The 21453-nt window shown below is 42.5% G+C and overlaps 1 protein-coding gene across 1 annotated transcript in view; it reads right to left on the reverse strand.

Moving 5' to 3' along the window:
• Positions 1-21453, reverse strand: part of DNAJC3 (DnaJ heat shock protein family (Hsp40) member C3) — an 89298-nt gene continuing 67845 nt past the window's right edge. The window contains exons 10-12 of the mRNA XM_019444065.2: positions 6681-6813; positions 5689-5837; positions 1-3748 (exon numbers count right to left, since the gene is read on the reverse strand). Of these exons, the coding sequence (XP_019299610.1) occupies positions 3591-3748; positions 5689-5837; positions 6681-6813 (440 nt within the window). The 3' untranslated portion in view covers positions 1-3590. The remainder of the gene's footprint in view (positions 3749-5688; positions 5838-6680; positions 6814-21453) is intronic.

The raw sequence follows: 21453 nt of genomic DNA on the forward strand, positions 1-21453 counted from the left end.
TTTGACCATAAATATTTTTATTAAATGTGAAAATACATGGGCATAAAAATATTACCCATATTTGCAGACATATCTGAGACCCATTTCAATTAATTTTCAGTTTATTAAAACACTAACTTGGGATGGATTAAGTTAGTCTTGCTCACTCAAAACCAGCTATAGCCTTATAGTAGGAGTAATATTTTAACTTCTCAAACATCTCCAGGATCCACCTCCTCCACACTCTTTCCTTCCCCTGCAGGCAGGAGGGGCCGACCACAGACGAGTGCAACAAAACCTGTTACTTATACACAAGGCCACGCAGTGGCTAATCTGACTCTTAAATCATTCAGCAAATGAGATCATCCATTAAAAAAAAAATCCCCACCTATTAACATCATTTGCAATTACAGCATAGACTCTAACAAAAGGAATGATCTGATTTAGAGTAAGGATGTTATTTGTGGACAAATGAGCATTTGCCTTCCTCCTTCCTTTATAAATACAGAAAAATCACTACGTTCAACGAGGCTGCGTGAACTTCTCTAGGTGCCACCGCTGACGTGTACTCTGAAAATGTCTGTAAGGCCCGTCACTGTGACCTCTGGGCTTTAAGGCAGGCGGCTCAAACACAACCTGACCGAGGAACCACTTTTAATGGAAGTCTCTTACGCACTTTTTTCATGGTAAATGTCACAACTGCTGACCAATTTCATGCCTTTAAAGGTGTAATCTTTCATTTTCCACCATGAATAGGAAATGCTGCCAATTTCAAATTGTGATTCTAGGAACTTTTTCCCTACTTGGTTATCAGCATTTTTCTCTTAAAAAAAAAAAAAAAGGTAGTTTTTACATTCCATTATCAGAGTCCCCAAAAGTTCTGCTTTCATACTGATATTTAAGATACATTTTTAACACTGACTGAAGACGTTTTAAAGTTAGCATGACGTTCATCCAATTCACAGTAAACTATTGAGGTTGTCCTCCATTTTTCATTTATCCATGGAAAGAAAGCACAAACTTTCAAAACTGGGCACTAAATTAGTTTATTCTCTTTTAGGACCTTTCTCGCGTTTCTAGGTTGCTATGCTTGTTCCCGGCTGCTGTGGAAGGCAAAGTGTCCACAGTGTACAGACAAGTGAGACTTCGCTTCTGGAGCTTACTGAGGAGGGAGGGAGGACCTTAATACAGCTAAGGCTTGGCACCTCTCTGGTTTTACTTTTCCAGAAAGAGCCATCATGGTGACCAGGCACCTGCAGGCCCCAGAGACAAGAGCCTAGAGAGTGGCACATGGAAGGAGCCCCAAAACAAGTGCCTTTTCAGTCCGTGCGATGACCTCACCCATCGGGCCAGCAGGAGGAGCAACTTTCCCTCGATGACCCGGAGGACTGTCTGCCCTGACAGGCGGTGGCCTCTGGCGCCCAGCAGGGCTGGACTCGCAGGTCATTATTTTGTCACTGAGCCCTCTCTGTGGCACTGGCACATGGCACCGTAGCTTCTCTCCTCTGTTCACTGAAGACGAGCAAGTAACTGCACATTTCAGCTACGCCGACTAGACTGAATCCACAGGAAAGGTTTAGGCGCAGGAACGACGGTTACTGCAAGTAGAGAAAACGCGAGCCACCGTCCGGGCAGCTTGGACGGTCCGTGGGGTAATGGCGCCGGGGATGCATCTCCCGCGGCCCAGCCCTCCACCGTCCTGACTCCCTCGGGCTCCTTCTAGACCTCTTCTCTGAATGGAAAGGCAAGTGATTGGATATTTCTTTGTTCTGACTCTGCATGAAAATTCTTACTTCAAAAGTAGGTAGAGGCCATTGCTAGATTGCAAAACGGTCAGTGACGACAGACACCAAAGAACCAGACTGGAAAAAATATATTGCTGACACAGTGGAGTAATGAGATTACTGAGATTAAAGAATAAGCAAAATTGAATTTCCCTTAGAAATCATCTTCACACTGGCTTGAATTTTAAGATACTAAAAGGAAAGGAAAGCTGCAAACTGTTCCCTAATTTTCCAAATGCACTGTTAAGTTTATTGGTAAGAAACAGACTTCTAAGTAGATGTAAAAAAGCACATATATGTTTTGCTTAACTCAACTATGTGATTTTTGTCTCTCAAAGAAATTTTCTTCACGTACGTTGCAGGGTGACCATGGAAGGAAACGCTCTGTGCTTGGCTGCTGTGGTCAGGACGCTTCCCACCACTAAAATTAAAATGCCTGACTTCATAAAAACAATATATTAGAGACCCATACTCGTCAAAATGCTCTGAGGCAAAAAACGAAAACCTTTCCAGAATGAAGGTAATCATTCTTATCTAAAGTAATTCTCTTAGATTTTAAATGCAGCATCAATAGTTCCATAAATATTTAATGCTCTTGATTAAAATAATACTTTTTAGGGAAAAAATTATCCAGTACACAAAGACTGAATACCTTAATTTCTTAAAAGGTAAGAAGACAGAATCCCAAGAAGAGATGCCATCTTGATGATGGAAATACAGCCAGAGCTGACTAGATTTGTAAATGTGTATTTTTCCTGGCAAGAGAACAGTAGACGCATCGAGGTCTGGGCAAGGGGCGGGTCTACAGTTTAACTCCTGCCTCAACAGTCCCATGTGGGAGTGACTGCAACCCCAGAGGGTTGGCCAGGCAGTCAGAGAAGCTGCCCCACCACCCTGATTACAAGTGGGGCACACGGCATTCTTTCTCTCTCTGTCAACTGAGCAACTTGACAGTTCCAAGCCAATCCTGTTACAGGAAATTCTGTTTAACTCACAACTTCAGCTATTAAAGTACTTCAATCCGCACCTCGGTTCTATTTTAGGTAACACCACTGCTGTACTACCCATTCTCCTTTAGTTAATTTGTTTCATATTAAACAAAAGGGCCCATAGATTTTTATAATCAATTCTGTTTCAGTGGTCTTCAGGGTTCTCTTGCAGGTACTGGACATAAAATGCACGCTTAATACCCATCCAAAGTCTGCACCTGGCGATGTCAGCTACCACTGGGCAGCAGGCTTTCTAAAAGGCGGGTTCCGTCCCTCCCTCAGTGCCAGCCGTGCTCACGCCAGCAGAGGTGCAAGTGCGCATGCATTCACGAGGCTCTGTAATTGCACAGGTATCTGCAAGCAAAGGGACTGACCAAAATCTAAGCCAAGGTGTCCCTAGGACCGCACAGCTCAAAATGTTAATATTCTAAGAATACTAAAACTTAACCTGCTCTCCTGAAAACTACAGCTCCCCCTCCTCGTGCAGGCACTGATGGGCTATGCGAGGCTGTGAAGAAGAACGTCTACCGCTCCGGTGAGAAAACTATGTGAGCGCTTGCACAGGCACACCTCCCTCAGACCCTCTTCCAGAGGCTCAAACACTTACATGAGCTGCTCTGTCAGAAATAGAACGAGTCTTCGCCTCTCTGCCTTCTCAGACCCATCAACCTCCAGTCTAAAATGGGTAAGAACGGATTTTTCCTATTAAAACAACTCTTTGGTCATGGACAAACTAAGAGATTTGAATTTTTTTTTTTTCCATTAGGATCCCGGGACAAGGTTTCTTTCTTTTTAATCTTTAAAAAAATTAAGGAAGAAGAGCAGAAAAACAGCTGGTTTAATTGAAGTGGAATTTAAATCTAAAAGGTCCGCCTGAGCTGAAGGGGTTAAACCCCTGCCATGAGTTCCAGCTTCTGTGGAAAGGGTTGCCTCCACCTCCTTGTTGGCTCTCTGCGTCCAGGGGATCTTCTCCATCATCAAATTTCTTCCTCATTTCTACAAGAAAGAAACCAGAAAATGAAGACCCAGGTATTAACTAAGGCCTGGGGAGGGGGAAGGGAGCATCACAGGATTCCTGGCTTCTCTCTTATCAAATCAGTCATGCCTGACACACAGATCCCGGCTCCCCCATTCCTGCCCAGCTCACAGGTTTGGTCTCAGGAGAAACAGCCTAGAGAAGAAATGCCGGTCACAGAAAAAGGGTTGAGGTTCAGGGCTGGAAATGGGTATTCCTTGAAATTCAGGCCCCCTGAATGTTCTCTCCTCACAAGAAGCCACCCAAGGAAATTCTCTGGAAAAAAATAATTGCAAAGAAAGAGACCTCCAAAAGTCACACGCCTATGATCAAAGAGCCACATCACCGTCCTCACCCCAGTAACACAGCCTCAACAGCTTTCCAGGCCTCACTCTTATTTCTGTTTGGACTTAAGGTTCCCTGCTGTGCAGCACAGGAGGCTGCCCTCACTGCTGTACCTCTCAGTACCGAGGAGGGTCTCTGACGAGACAGAGACTAATGCAGGCAAACGGGAGAAAGGAATCCTGCAGGTGGCAGGAGAGCAAGTGACTACACTCAGACTAGAAAAAACTATTCATCCCTAAAATAAGAACAGGGGCTAAGAAAAAGGAACAGAACCAAAAGAACTCCTAAGCATCAAGAAAAGAACTGCATTTGTAGGTACTTTGTGACTATCGGCCCCAACTCCATTGGTTGGCTCCCTGCCATCCTTAGAGCTCAGCTCCAGGGTCATCTCCCCACATGCCCACCACCCCCCCACCCCCCGCCGAAGATTCCCAGCTCCCAGTCCATTGTGGCCCCCCCACCTGTCCACTGTGCCAGCTGAAGACAGACCATTTGAGAATGTTGCTGGCACTCGTCTGCTGAGTGAAAAGATAGACTATCCTGCTGTGCTCATTAACTCCATTTCCACCTCCCTTACAGGATTATAAATGCAAATAGAGGGCCATACAGCTTCGATTCCATAGCAGGAACAGATGTTCAAAAAAGATTTGCCAAGGAGGGCACCTGGTTGGCTTAGTCGGTTAAGCGTCCAACTTCAGCCCAGGTCATGTAGGTTCGAGCCCCATGTCAGGTTCTGTGCTGACAGTGTGGGGCCTGCTTGGATTCTCTCCCTCTCTCTCTTTTCAAAATAAATACACTTTAAAAATTAAAAAAAAAAAAAAAAAAAATTGCCAAATGGGCATAAATCTTGAGTCCCTTCTATTTTTGATGAATTTGTCTAGCTCAAGTCATAGCTTCTACTCCTACTGACATGGAAAGGCACAAAAAAGCAATAGGTATTAGCTTAACATTAAATTCCCTCTGGATATGTCTAAGCATTGTTCAGTATTACCTAATTTCTTCATTTTCTCTCTTGTTTTCCAGGCCATTTTAGCATATGATAAAAACATTCCAGCAACCAGTAAATCTAATGAACATTTGATTCAGGACAAGGTTCCTGGGCTAGGTATACACCTCCCATCCTCACTGCCAGCCCCCCCCCCCCCCCCAAGGCATTCTGGTTTCCTAATCGAGCTCCTAGAAGTTTGGTATAAAGAATTCATCAGTGATCCGGGAAGGTGGAAGGAACCTAAGACATCCCCCTCACTGGTGTAAAATCTGAGGCTCAAATAGCTCTAAGAACTTTGGCAGTAGAGCTAAGAGTCAAATCAGGCCTTCTGATTCCAAGCTTGTTGGTCTTTCCACTGAGCCAGACAGAAAGGCCCTGAGTCTGACGGGGGCAGGCATGACATCTGGACTTCTGAAACTGCCAGGCGGGGGACCCAGTGGTCCCCAGCTCCTACGGGGTGGCCCTGAGCAGCCTGCCTGTCCCCCGTGTGACCCTGTCTCCAAGTCAGCAAAGGAACAGAGCTAGAAGTCTGCGCATCGCAGACTCGGCCATTTCAGAAGAACAGAAAATGCTAAGGACAAACAATACCTGGGTCAGAGAGGACCTCTTTAGCAGCCGCTATGTCAATGAACTTTTTCTCAGCTTTTTTCTTTTCTTCTTCATTCTGGAAGTTATCCGGGTGCCACTGCAATGCTAATTTTCGGTATGCTTTAATGATTTCTTGCTTTTTGGCGTTTCTGAGAAGTATTAAAATAAATAATCATTAGTTAAGCAGTGCCCAACACACAGCCACAAAAAACTAAAAGATAGTTATGATCCCACCGGCAAGTTAGCAACCTGGTTCTTCTAATCGTGCCCATGGTGTCACAGTCTGAACATTAAATATCCAGACTGGATGATCATTAAAGCTGGTCAGGCTTCCTCAGATACTTGTTCCCTATGATCAGAATCTCACTGGGGAGAAATTACTTTTGATCTTTGCAATGTTCCCTTTAAAAAAAAAAATCACACAGATGTGTTTTTAAGCTTTCTGAATTTCCAGCCTACCATGATACAAATCTTGGCATTAAAAGAGATACTCTGAGTCTGAAACCCACTTTCTATTTTGCATCTGGTTAGCTTACTTAACAAAGGTTCAACTTTTGATAAAAGATTGATGGTTCCTTCTTCAGGGAAAGTGGGTCTGACATTACCCAGCTTTTGTAGATCTCCGTGTGTATAAGTTAATTCTCAAAAGTGCCACTTTATTTTTAGGCCTAGAGTTTTCTTTCCCCCTCTCTCTCTCCTGTCCTCACAAAAGCAAGCTCACTCCTACCTCCTTACCCTTCCTAAATAATCTAGGGTAGGATCTATTCATGCTACAGTGTCCTACCTTTGTCACCAACTACTAATTCCCTATCACTGCAGTACTAGTTGCTATCAAAGAAATCTGCCTGTAACCAAATAGCTTCACTATGTTAAAGATGGTTAGGTTTAATCCATGACGGAAATTACATAAGGAAAGCAATGAATCAGAGAAAAAAGGAAGAGCAATGATAAGCTTTAAAACAGTTAATGTAAATTTTAAATTAATAACTCACCTTTTTACTCCCAAAATTTTATAATAATCTCGTTTCTGTGACTGTTTCAGTAGCCTCTGTGCCTTCTCTAGACCTTCCCGAATCTGCTGATCATTTTCATTGTGTTCCTGAGCAGTTTCATAATCCTGAATAGCTGTCAAATTATGTTTAAGATAATGCTGTTAAAGGTAATGCAATTTATAACCTCTACTTATCCGGTAAGATTGATACTAAAGTCACTATCCCGACCCTTTACTCTCGTGCAATTATTGCTTAAGAGCCTAAGAAGTTATAGTAATGATTTTGTTAGCAAACTTATGAAAGGCATAGCATAATTAAGGCTGAATTTAGGTAGCTTTTTACTCCCACTCAATCACTGCTATTTGTTTACTTGCCCACCCTCCCACATTACCTTCACCACATCTTTGAGGTATTTTAATACCCATACTTTATACAAAGCAGTCTTAACCATCACTAAGATTGAAGTGATTGCTACAAAGGAAAATAAGACCATGGCAAAGAAAATCTGCACAGTCAGCTATGGGTCCACAGTTCAGAAGAATCAGAGGCTTATAAAGGGAGCCCAAGAGGAACCATCAGCAACCAGAATGTCTGTGTCACCCAGGGGTTTCAACAGGAGCTGTTACAAACCTGATGTTTTTTAAAGTATGAATCAAAGCAAAACAACACACACTGACTGTCCCAGTATGGGAAGTCTGATAACAATCCACATTATGTCTTTTATCTCATTTTCAAATACTTTAATATCTAGAACACAAGGCATCTGGATATCTAAGTCACCCAGAAAAGAGCCAACATAGCCAGCTTGAAACTGTTATCCTTAGAAGGAAGGGCCTGCTGGTAAGGCTGGTCCTGGCTGACCTCTCGAAAGACGGGCTGCAGGAGTGTTCCCACCACTCCCTGGTAAGAATGGCTCACCGTGCCTAAATGTCTGTACAAACAATGTGGTTTATGCTAAACATCTTCTTTCCTTCTGGGAGTCTGGAATTTGGGTAGGGGCTGGGCAGAAGGTGCCTACCTGACCAGCCTCAAATAAACACCCTCGGTGGTGGCTCTCTACCAAACTTCCCCAGTAGGCAACACTTCACACGTCTTGAGGAATTAGCTTGTCCTACAATTTCACAGAGAAAGACTCTTGGAATCCTCTACCTGGTTTCCTCTGGAATTTGCACCATATGCCTTTTCTCTTTGCTGATACTACTTTGTATCCTTTCACTAGGTTAAATCTTAGCCTGAGTACAACTGTATGCTGAGTCTCATGTGTCCTCCTACCCAATCATCAAATCTAGGAGCGGCCTTGAGAAGCTCCAATACAAGTCTTATTGTTCTCCCTGGACAGACATCTCAAATAATGGACTGCTGAATGCAAATTCTAGTTTTTATGAAAGTGCAATGCACTGTGGGAAAAGACCTCTCTCTTGATGACATGCCTGCCTGAGCATTGGTCTTGGCAACAGCTGATCCTGGAAGGGAGTAGGCAGGCCGATCATCCTTCCTTCTGACATAGTGCTGGAAGGTCAAGAGCAGCCTAATGCCCTGTCACAACAATGCCTGTGTCATTCACCTCACTTCGACTCATCCTGCAGGCATTTCATCATCTCATATCATCACAGGAACAAGGGTGAGTACAGGACAATGAGGTATTTCGAGAGACCACATTTACATAACTTTTATGACAGTATTTTGTTATAATTATTCCGTTTTATTATTCATTAATACTGTTGTATTATTGTTTATTATCACTGTGCCTAATAAGTGAAACTTGATCATGGATATGTATGTATAGGAAAAAACAGTATATATAGGGTTCAGTACTATCTGCAGTTTTGGGCATACACTGGGGGACTTGGAAGGTATCCCCTGCATAAGGGACAGTTACTGTCATAAGCCTGCACTCCATAGAAAATGCACCCATGCTACCTTTGGCCCGTCGGGGGGTATGTTTAAATTTTTATCCTAATTCCTACCTCAGTGCATTAGTATTGTGTATTAATATGAAACATTATTACAGTCACCCAATCCACAATGACAACATAAAATACCTTTCCAATTTAGTACACAAAACCATCATAAATAGTAGTGAGGGTTAACTTTACAATTAATACCCATAGCACTTGATGCCACAATCTAGTAAGGAAATGTACTTTGAAGGAACTTAATACAAAATGTTTTAATATATGCCATTTTGCTATTAATGCAAACTCTACATTTTAAACATGTTTTAATTCTTAAATGTTCAGACTGTCTCCTTCGAAGCAGTCTTCTATCTTTTATTAAAACTTAAGGTAGGCACATTTTTCCCCATACAGAAAAAATATAAAATTATATAGGTTGTTTCCTACATTCACATGATTACAGGTAGGTAATTTAATTAGAAACTTACTATAGGTGATGTTAAAACTTCCCATGGACATTATATTTACTCCGATTCCACACTCTAAGGAGGAATCTTCAAAAAAATAAAAATAAGTAACACCCAATTATGTTTATCCCATACTGTCATTAAGCATCCGTGAAAAGCAGAATAAGCCAGAAATATTCAGGCCCTGAATAAACCGTCTATTACATATCAGCCAACTCATTTTCTATCCTCTGAATCTAAAAAATCTTCCCAAATCCTTTTTCTGCCAGTCTCCCCAGTCGATTCCTAGGGAACAAAGCAAACTAGACCAAGCTGGCAGACAGAGGAGGGCACATCCCTTCCATCCCACTCTCCCACAGAAATGACACACACAAAAATAATAGAATCATGGTAGCACCAAAAACAGCAGCAGACCAGAAATTTTCAGAAATTTCTGAAAGAAAGGTTTATTCATTATTACCATGATCCCATTTGATTCCTATGTGTAGAGAACCCCAGTGCAAGCAGAGGCCCTCACAGATGTGGGAGCCATTGTGTTTGGCCAAGGATCCTCAGTTCAGCATTCAGCAAGCAGGGGCAGCTTACGCAACCACCAGGACAGCTCGGGAGAGAACTGAGGGATGTCTGGGCAGGCTCTCCCTGTGAGTGTGCAGCCGCCACTGCTGCATTCGCCCCACCAGGGCCCAAGAATCAGCCTCTGAACCGAACAGAAGACGCGCATGTGGCGCAGCCCCCGATGTGGCTGTGGAAACCAGGAAGAGTGGCAGAACCAAGCCCACGGACACTCCAGATCCCTACAACAGACCTGGACTAAACAAGGACAAGAACTCCACCCAATAAGTAAAATGATTAATTTCCTGTTCATTTTGGCAACGGGGCCAGATGGCAAGCGCCACAGGGGAAGTCTCCCTGCGAACAGTCCCACCCACTTAAAGCCTGCTTTAAGCTCCCCAGTGCAGAAGCAGCATTTCAAAGACAGATGTGCACAGCTGCAAAAGACTGCCTCTTTCAGTCCTTCAGTCCACTAGCAAATCCCAAAAACTATGTCCAGAATTTACCTGCTTCTCACCATTTCTCCAATGACCAATGTGACATATGCAGTCCACCGTTAATACACCTGAACAGCTGTTTCCGGCTTCTACCCTTATCCCCCTAAAAGTCTATTCTCAGTACAGGGACCTAGAGAGCCTCTAAAAAAGAACATCAGACCCCAATATAAATATGTCCATGGACACCAACCATCTCCTCCAGGATATCATGCAAAACAAAGTGTACAAGGCCTGATAAAATTAGCTAATATCAGCCATGAATCCAAGATGAGAGGGGGAAGCAACAGTGAGAAAGCCCAAAAACAAAAACAAAAACTTTCTAGGAGTATGGGCTCACCCTAAAGTGACAACCTATATCCTTTGCATATTATGAGAACCATGAAACCCAAAGCCAGACAGAGTGGAGATAAAGCAAAGACCTTACTCAGGAAAAGACAGAGAGAAAAAAGAGAATACGAGAAGAGAAAATAGCCCTGAGCAGCACATCTCAGAAAACCCCAGCAACTATGTGCTCTCTGAAGGTGAGGGCTCACCCTCAAGTGTAAAAGATATACCCCTTTGGTAGCAAAGGAAGTGGGCAGAGGGGTAGCAGGGCTGGCAGCTGATGACCTGGACACGGTTTGGTTCAGAGAAGCAGAGAGGGCAGAGCTATGTAGAAAGGCCATTTTAGCAGGAGGCAGAATGTCTGTGGAAACAGTGAAGCAGACAGGACTGCAACTGCTAAGTACAGAAGGCTGCCCTGTCCCCAGCACTCCCTTATACACACACACACACACCAAAGGACTTGCCCACAAATAGCTAGGGCAGGATAATTCATTTTAATGGTACAGCATCGGGGCACCTGGGTGGCTCAGTCAGTTAAGTGCCTGACTCTTGGTTTCAGCTCAGGTCATGGTCTCACACTTCCTAGGTTCGAGGCCCATGTTGGGCTCCATGCTGATAGCTTGGAGCCTGCTTGGGATCCTCTCTCTCTCTCTGCCCCTCCCCTGCTCATGCGCTCTCTCTCTCTCAAAATAGATTTTTAAGAAAATGGTATAGCATCAATTCAAGGACAGCTTTTAAATAGAGACAGGAAAAGAGCACCAAGACTTACCTGATGAACACACATCAGAACAGTAGCCGAACACATGAGAATTCTGAGCAAACATGCCATGAATTTTTAGAACTTATCCAATCACCTCTTGTAAGGGTAATCACAAAGCAGAATAAGAACTCAGCAAAGAGAGAGTGAGACAAAGAGGAGACAAAAACGTGAGTAGTCAATACTCAAGAAGATCACAACTATCATAGAATTACAGATGAAATGAGAAGGAGCACCGGAAGCAGCATCATATGGAAAAAAATAAGGATCTAACAAAATGAAATGGAAATAAAGAGTTTAAGAAGACTAGAGAAAAAACAGCAGCTATACCTGACAAGCAAAGGGAATACAATCTACACATAATTAGATCTCGGAAGGAGAAAACCAAACCAGTAGAACAAAACAATTCAAATATTTTTAAAATTTTTTTAAAGTTTATTTATTATTGAGAGACAGAGAGACACAGAGTGTGAGCAGGGGAGGGATAGAGAGAGGGGGAGACACAGAATCCGAAGCAGGCTCCAGGCTCTGAGCTGTCAGCACAGAGCCCAACGCGGGGCTCAAACTCACAAACTGCGAGATCATGACCTGAGCTGAAGTCGGTCGCCTAACCAACTGAACCACCCAGGCGCCCCCAGATTAAATTTAAGACATTTTCAATCTGTAAATTCATTTGTTATTTCAGGAAAGGGCACACTAGGTGTCAGGGCAAACTGGATGGTAACAGTAAAGAGGAAGACCTATGCTGGCTAGTCTAATTATGCATTTGAAAGATGAGGGCTCTTTGAACCTGGCCCCAGATTTTCCAGAGCAATATTCTGTGCCAGGGGACAATGGAACAATAACTTCAAGATACAGAAAAAGTGTGAGCAAAGGATTTTCTTATCTAACCAAACCATCCTTTTAAGAATAAAGATACAAACGTAAAAGAAATGAGAAAATAAATTTTCCTAGGAACCCCTCGAGGATGAACTCACCAAGGAGAAAGCTAGAGAAACCACAACCAAAGGAGGGATGAAGAAGAAAAAGAATAGAACTGGTAAGTCAAAAGGCTTAGTTCTTGGCAAAAATCAATACATATCTTTAACCTAATCAGGAAAAGAAAGCAGGATCAAAACCAAAAATAAGAAATAAGTGACAAATAAGATAGAAGAAATTAAAATAATGAGACTACTTTGCTAAATCTGAAAACTCAAATGAGTAACACAAACTGATCCTAAAAGAAAAACTAAACAGAACAATTTTCACAGAGAAATAAAGTCACAGGCTTTCCACAAAGATATGGAACTGAAAAGGAAAATTTCCAAATAATTACAAAAAACTACCCTAACTGATAGTTTGCTATATATAAAAATCTGGGGTAAACAATAATTCTTCCTCAGAGTTTTTTGAGAGTACTGAAATACTCCTTTCTGGACTTGGTAGGAGGGGATATGAGACAGGAAGCGGTGTTCACGAGCAGAATTTAGCAGTCACAGATACGTGCGTTGCTAATAGCAGACCTTCAAAGTGCTTAAAGGAAAAATGGACAATATTAAAGGGAGAGATAAGAAAGTTTGCAACCTTCACAACAGGTAATTAAAGATCTTGAAAACTCTCCTCTCTCAGCAATTGATGGGAATACTAACAAACATTACATGCAACAACTGCAGATACACATTATTTTCAAGTTCACACAGAACAGTCAGCAAAAACAGACACCATACTGGACTAAAAGACAGGTATACATAAATTTAAAAGGAAGGAAATCACATGAAGTATGTACAGTGACCACATAAAATTAATAAGATACCATCAAACATTTCAAAATTTAAAAAAAATCCAAATAATCCATGTGTCAAAAAAGAAGGGAATTAGAATACATTTCAAACCAAATGATAATGAAAACAAAATATGAGACGTACAGCTTTAAATGCTTATATTGAAGGGCGCCTGGGTGGCTCAGTCGGTTGGGCATCTGACTTTGGCTCAGGCCATGATCTCACAGTCCGTGAGTTTGAGCCCCACGTCAGGCTCTGTGCTGACAGCTCAGAGCCTGGAGCCTGCTTTGGATTCTGTGTCTCCCTCTCTTTCTGCTCCTCCCCTACTCATGCGCTGTCTCTCTGTCTCAAAAATAAATAAAAACATTAAAAATTTAAATGCTTATACTGAAGGAAAAAAGAAAGAGAGAGAGACCTAAAATCAGTGGCAATTCAACCACAAAAAGCCAGAAAAGCACAAAGTAAACCCAAAATAAGTCAAAGGAAGGAAACAAAGAAGAAATCAATGAAATAAAGGAAAATCATAGAAAACATCAATAAATCCCTAAAGTTGTTGCCTTTAAAAGACCAATAAATTTGGCCAAACTCAAGCTATATTAAGAAGGAAAAAAAGAATTACAAAACTATCAGTATTAGAAGTTAAAGAGGGGCGCCTAGGTGGCTCAGTGGGTTAAGCATCCGACTTCTACTCAGGTCATGATCTCATGGTTTGTGAATTCAAGCCCCACGTTGGGCTCTGTGCTGACAGCTCAGAGCCTGGAGCCTGCTTCAGATTCTGTGTCTCCCTCTCTGCCCGCTTGCGCTCATGCACACTCTCTCAAAAATAAACATTAAAAAAAAGAGGATATACGATATGGTTCTATTAATATGAAGATCTAGAATTGAAAAAACTAAATGAGGAAAATCAGGACAAGGGCTGCCTGAGCAGTGGATCGGGACTGATTGGTAAGGGACAAGAGGAAAATATAATGTTCTGCATCTTGATAGGAGTTTGCGTTTGACACTCTCTTTAACCAAAATTTTAGTCAGGCTCCTCTGAGACCTCTTTCTAAGGGCCTGATCTTGGGTTTTCCTCTTGGTTGTTATAGAATCCAGTTTGAGCAAAAATCCTGCTAAGTCAGTTTAGCTAACATCTCCCTGATTTTGGTATCTGACCAAATCTGAATTTGTATCTGATCAATTTTCTCATTCCCTACCCTGGCCTGCCATCAGCAAGAATCCAGTTGAGTCCATCTAGCAAGAATCCCCCCTTTCCATGATGTTTCCTCTTGGTAATTTTCCATCCAGTGACCCCCACGATGCTCCTTGGTTATAAATCCCCACTTGTCCTTGTTGGTGTCAGAGTTGAACCCAGTCTCCCACTCACTGCAAGACCCCACACCGCAGTAGTGGTCCCTACACCTATGGTGATTAGCCACTCCCCTTCACAAGAATAAAGCCTTCCTTAAGGTCTTTAACAAGTGTCACAAATAATTTTCTTTTTAATAGATGACATGGGTTTCAGAACTCAGGATTGGTATCCCTAAGATTTGTGCATTTCATTGTATCTAAAACTACTCTCCCTCAATAAGGAATAAAAAGGAAAACAGTAAACAAATTCTAGTTAATGATATGCCAGTTGAAGTATTTGGGGAAAAGTAAACTAAAGTCTACATTGTTTGGAAATGCATCTAAAAAAGATGAACTGACAGAAAAATAGAGGGATAGGCAGATTAAATATGACAAAACATAATAAAATATTAACTTCAGAATCTAGATAGTGAGGACATGAGTGCTTACTGTAAAATTCTTTCTACTTCTCTCTGTATTTGAAATTTCTCATAATCACATGTAAGGGGGAATGTTTCCCTGCTTTGAGGCTGTCCTAATAAAGACAATGGAAATCATAAATTTTCTACCACCTTGTTTTCTACATACTCATTCTTAAGACAACGACCTTATCCAAGAACTCTTATAATATAGCGTCATCATGTAAGAAAACAGTGAGCTATTTCTGATATTATTAAAGTCAAACTCCATGCATGTAACTACTTCCTACAGTAGACTGCATTCCAACATTAGACTGAAGGCAAGCTTAACCATTACATTTTAGGCTGATTTAAATAGTGTAGAGGTTTAATTCTGTACACTGGGACTTCCTCTAGGAAGTCCGTAACATGGACATAACATGGCCTGCACACTAACTGAAGCTATATATCAATGTGCTCTATACATAGGTGTTGAATTTTTCAGTTGGAAAAGAGATAGTGTCAACAGTAAAATACAAAGAGAGAATTTCAGTTTGTCAGACTATGAAATTCTAAATCCTGCACTATAATTTCTCTATCAATAGTCAGGAGATCTCACCAACTGTATTTAAGCCCTGGAGTAGACAGACATAAATATAGGCCTTGTTCCATGTACTTAGTCTGTCTCTATTGTAACATGATAAATACTTGGGTTTGTTTTTATTTCTCTTAAAGAAGTCACTTCAATATTTGAGGTCACACAAAAACCTATCAAATGTCTTTCTTCCCCCTATCCAAACTTCCCCTCTGTCCAGTCAGATGTGCCTGTCACCACTGGAAAAGCAAAGGACCCTATCATTCTCCTGCCCCTGGACTTCTGTTCCAGCTACCATCTCCCACACCTGGTGTCTGTCCCAATTTTTTTCCTTAATATTTTTTCCAATACTTTAAGCTTTTGATCATTTGGAAATTAGCTTGTAACGTATCTTTTTCTGCCGCATAATGCTGCTGAACTACTGTAAATATTTCCATTTCTCCATCTCCTATTAAGCTCATGGATTCCTTGGTATTTCCTAGAGGAAGTCCCAGTGTTGCCAAGATACAAGTGGTACCATGTTTTGCCCAGTAATATATGATATGCAAATGTGCTAAATCTAAGCTGATTGGTAAATGTGCTAATCCCCACAGAGCAGGGAGCTTCGTAGTCTCCCCTGTAACCATGCACTTTTATTTTTTTCAGTAATCTCTATACCCAACGTGGGGCTCAAACTCATGACCCTAAAAGCAAGAGTTGGAGGCTCTACCAAATGAGCCAGCCAGGCGCCCCTGAAACCATGCACTTTTAAAAAGAAAAGAAGGGGCTATGGCTAAGCAGTCTGTATGTAAATAAAAATGGAGGCCAGACATACAGTTCATGAATTTATAACCAAAGGACGTAAGCAATCCACATATACAGCATCTTACACTAGTTGTCTTTGCAAAGGACTAAGCCATTTTCTAGGCTAACAACCTTCTTCTAACTCCTTAGGTGAAGCTAAGGGAGATGCACCTATTTCAAGACGTGGAAGGTTCAAAAATACCTGCTTTCAAGATTCTGACTACGTGGGCCCATAGTTATATGACTAGCATCATCAGAACAGATGACCCGTGAACATTGTCAGGGTTAGGGCACTGACCCCCCCTACACAAAAGAAAATCTGTATATAGTTGTTGATTCCCCAAAAACTTAACTAATAGTAGCCAGTGCTGACCGGAAGCCTCACCCATAACATGAACAGTGGATTAACACAGATTTTGTATATATATTATACGTTGTATTGTTACAATAAGGTAAGCTAAAGAACAAAATTTAAATCCTAGGAAAGAAAAAATACATTTACACTACTGTACTGTATTTATCAAAATAAATGTACATGTAAGTGAACCCATGCAGTTCAAACCCATGTTGTTCAAGGGTCAACTGTATACAAGCAGCTTTCAACTTACAAAGCTAACTTTAGGTATGATCTTAAATACAACCAATCTCTTCCCTTCCTTCTCCCCATATATTAGGAGCCAGGGAATCTGGCCAATGACCTCAAAAAAAAGCAGCAGCCATGACAAATATGATCCACTCTCAGTCCTTCCTGACTCAGGATGAGCCCTGTAGCTCTATACCTGCCCCCAACACTGCCTAACATGTAAGTGGTGGCACAGGCACTTGCTTATATCATGAGGAATAGAAATCTATCCGTGTTTTATGTAAATATCCTAAAATTAGCCACTGTTCCTCAAATACTACTGTACTGGGGGGCATAAGAGCACTGAAGCAAGGAGGTGGTATAAATCTTGAACACAGAATATTTTTGTGGAAGATGGTGAGCCTAGAGAGTGTCATGAGATAGGATAAGCAAGAGGACACAAGAATCTGTACACAGGACATCAAAGACAAACTTTATCTATTTTACAATTCTGCCCAGACCAGCTCTTTATCTAGAAAAAGTACTACTCGGCTCCTTTTCTTAGAATTTTGGATATCCATAGTAATGCCAGAACACCTGTGTCAAATGGAGTTAATGCAGCAGTCACAGATTGGACCTAGAAGCTAGGCATCCCATACAACTGTTTATAGAGAGAAGTCAATGCAAGGTCCAAACAACTGTCCTGAAAATGAATATAATGGAAACAATGTACCAAAAAACATAGGAGGAGTATTCTGGAGTCTGAGAGGTCTCTTGGAGTTGGGGCTTTCCTGGTCTTTGGGGTGAGGGTAACAACATGACCTGGAACTGTGGCTTCTGCCAGTGATCCTCTCCCCATCTGATGGTAGAGAAGGTGGAGAAACACCATGGGTAAGAACGAGGTCCCCAGTGTAGGAAAGTCTTTGGCTTGGGGTTACAGAATACTTGCCCTGGCACCTAGCCAGCACGCTGTGAGGAAGCCCAGGCCACATGCAGAAGGTACAGGCAGGTGCTCTAGCCACCAGCCCCAGCTAAGGCCTCTGCCAACAGCCAGCATCAACCTCAAGCCACGTGACTAGATAAGGCTTCAGATAACTCCAACCACTATCTTTGGAGTTTTCCAGCTGAGGCCACAAACTGTCCTGTCATTTCGTGTGGTTGCACAACAATGTGAACGTACTCGTACCTTAAAAACAGCTAAAGATGCTGGAGACAGCAGGAGTAAGAGAACCCTAGGCTTGCCTCATCCCACAAATACAACTACATAACTATGAAGTCATCCTCAATACCCCCAAAATCCATCTGAAGACAGGAAAAACAAACTCCACAACTAAGAGTGGAGAAGAGGCCACCTCAAAAGAGGCAGGAAGTGCAAAGACACTCTTTGGGAGAAAAACAGATTGTGGCCACTGTGGTGGGGACAGTGCTGGAGTCATAGAGAAGGGCAAGAGACAGAGTACCACACAGAGGAGCACACAGGGAAAATAAATCACCATAGCAATTGGCTAGGAAAGTGATAGGACCCGAATTTTGCAGGTTCTTACAACCAGCGGGGCTTACAGACTGGAATTTTAGGGTCAGCGTGATTGGCTCTGGGAGAACTTAGAGCACATTGTACCGCTCTTGGAGAAAAGGCTGGGCAAAGAGCCCGCGGACATACAGCATGGAAACAGCAACTGGAAGAGCACCAGGGGCACACAGTGGGAGGTTAGCTGCTCATTTCAGAGTGTGTCCCCAAGAAACAGCATTCAAACATAGGCCCCCTCTGGGAACAAAGGAACCGGTCAGCACCATTTCCCTGCCCTGCCCCTGAGCATAAGCACAGAGCCCGGACGCTCACTACCTAACTTGCTTACACCAAGCTCCCCTTCCCCCCACGCACCAGAAGAACTGCCCTTCCCAGTCAGGCCCACTTCAGTCCCAGTGTGACTGGCACCCTCCCCCAGACAAGCCCAAACCCCTTCTGACACCTCATCTCCCCATCCAGGAGTTTTCCAAGGCCTCAGTTCCAGCGGCAGCGACAACACGTCACATTTCACAAGCCGACCAGAGCACAACTAGTTAGAACTCACCACGTTCAGGCCAGGGATCAAGCAATGTCCACAACAGGCAAAGAAAGGCTCTGGAGATGACTAGCCTGAAGGATAAAGCAGCAGGGGCACAAGAGCAGAGCACACGCAGTACACACTGGAGACGCTCCTGGAAGAGCCAGGCCTTGGGGAACAGGGGACACTACAGAGCACTACGGGACCTCTTCTTCATAAAGCCATCACCCTCAAGAACAGGAGATAGTTGCCTTTCCTAGCACACAGAAGCAGGCACAGAGACTTAGACACAATGACAAGATAGAAGAATTAGTCCCAAATGAAAGAATAGGACAAGGCCATTGCCAGAGATCTAAAGCAAAACGGATACAAGTAACATGCCTGGTGGAGGGAGACTTTAAGGATAATCACTGGACTTGGGAAAAGAGTGGAGAACATGAGTGAAACAACAGAGATAAAGAATAACATAGCAGAGATAAAGGGCTCAATAAATTAAATGAGAAACACACTTGATGAAATGAACAGCAGGCTGGAAGAAGCAGAGGAATGAACTAATGACCTAGAAGACAAGAACGGAAAGAGATCTAGTTGAACACAAAAGAGAGTAAAAAGAATTATGCAAAATGAGAATAGACCCAGGGAACTCATGACTCCATCAGATGTAGTGACACAAACATAATAACATTCAGGGGTACCGGGGTGGCTCAGTTGGTTAAGCGTCCGACTCTGGACTTTGGCTCAAGTCATGACCTCACAGTTTGTGAGATCGACCCCACATCAGGCTCTGTGCTGACAACTCAGAGCCTAGAGTCTGCTTCAGATTCTGTCTCCATCTCTCTCTGCCCCTCCCCCACTTGTGTTCTGTCTCTGTGTCTCTCAAAAATAAACAAACATTGGGGCTCCTCGGTGGCTCAGTCGGTTAAGCGTCTGACATTGGCTCAGGTCATGATTTCACAGTTCGTGGGTTCAAGCCCAGCGTCAGGCTCTATACTGACAGCTCAGAGTCTGGAGCCTGCTTCGGATTCTGTGTCTCCCTCTCTCTCTCTGCCCCTCCCCACTCATGCTCTGTCTCTCTCAAAAATAAACATTTAAAAAATTTTTAAATAAACATTAAAATATTAAAAAATAAAAAGCTTCTGCACAGCAAAAGGAAACAATCAACAAAACTAAAAGGCAACCTACAAAATTGGAGACGATATCTGTTAATGACATATCTAATAGAGGGTATATAAAGAACTTGTAAAACTCAACACCCAAAAAACAAATCATCCAATTTAAAAATGGACAAGGGGCCAGGATGGCAGAGCAGCATGGAAGGTTTTTTCTTGCCTCTCTTGTCCCTGAAATGCAGCTAAGATCAACACCAAAACATCTTGTACACCTAGAACACTGAATTGAGGATTAACACAGCAATCTGCACAATGTGAACCACAGAACTCAGCAAGTACGTAGTGCAGAGAGGTTAACTGGGGGAGGGAGAAGCCATGGAGGGTAAGGAGCTATTTTTGTTTGTGTCGAGAGGACAGAGACAGGGAGGAGAGTACAGGAAAAGCACTTCCCCTGAGAGCAGCTGAGGAGAAAGAGAAAAAGTGGAAATACCCACAAGTGACTGAACAAGAAAGGGAGAAAGGAGAGGGTTTAAATAACATTGACTCTATAGGGAGTGCAGAGTCTGAAACCCTGCAGCTCAATATCTGGCAGAGCTCTGGTGGGAAGGACGAATCCCCAGGAGAGAGAATGAGGTCTGAGAGGTCCTTGGGCCACGGGGGAGAGGTGGTTCCCCTGCTGGGAGGACACTGGGTAGAGGCTGTGCAGCCTCGCCACAGGCAAAGGTCCCAGCAGACCCTGGACAACAGCCACGTTCACTGGTGTTGGAAGAAGGACATTAAGGGTGAAATCTGGTGCCAGATGCGTGTTGTGATTTACCATAATCCCTGAAACCCTGCTGCTACACGATCACGTGAACTTTTTCTGGGTTTTTTCTGGGGTGGGCCAAAACCCAGTTGCAGTCTTGGGGCATCTGCAGCAGCGCAGTCGCCCCAACGTTCCTGGGGGTGGGCCGGCACCCAGCCATTGCTCAGTAAGACCCTCCCCCAGAGGCATACATGTCTACACACGCCACAACGATCCACCCTAGTAATTAAGCAGCACCATCTAGTGGAAAACAAAGTGTTACACCAAGCCCTGTCCAACTGGGCTAACTGCTCTAGAGGAACACAAGTCTCTCCGCCTGCTTAGTTTATGGACTCTAAAGTGCTTCGTAGTTTGACTTCTAGCGGAAACTGGATATAATTTCAATTGTATTTCATTCTGTTCACTGGTCCATGTATCCAATTTATTTTCCCTTTTCCTTTTCTTATTCTTGAATACAGAAAGATAAATCTATTTTTATTTTGTTTTATAAAAAATATTTAATTTTTCTACTGTATTTTTGTAAATTTTTTAAATTCTACTTTATTTTCATCATTTCATTCTATTTTATTGTATTCATTTTTTATATTTTCAAATGTTTTCCTTTTTTTTTCTTCTTTCCCTTTTTTCTCTATTCTATCAAGGTTCTTAAAACAACCAGATGAAAACACACATAGGATCTAGCATCCTTTATTTGATTTTTTTGTGTGTTGTTTTCAATTTTTTAATTTTAATTTTTTTACATTACTAATTATTTTCCTTCCTTCAAAACGACAACACAAAGGAATTCACCCCAAAAGAAAGAACAGGAAGAAATGACAGCCAGGGACTTAACACAGATACAAGCATGATGTCTGAACCAGAATTTAGAATCACGATAATAAAAATACTAGCTGGG

This window comes from Panthera pardus, unplaced genomic scaffold (genome assembly GCF_024362965.1).
Source record: "Panthera pardus isolate Hobbes unplaced genomic scaffold, ASM2436296v1 HiC_scaffold_1, whole genome shotgun sequence".
Classification (NCBI taxonomy): domain Eukaryota; kingdom Metazoa; phylum Chordata; class Mammalia; order Carnivora; family Felidae; genus Panthera; species Panthera pardus.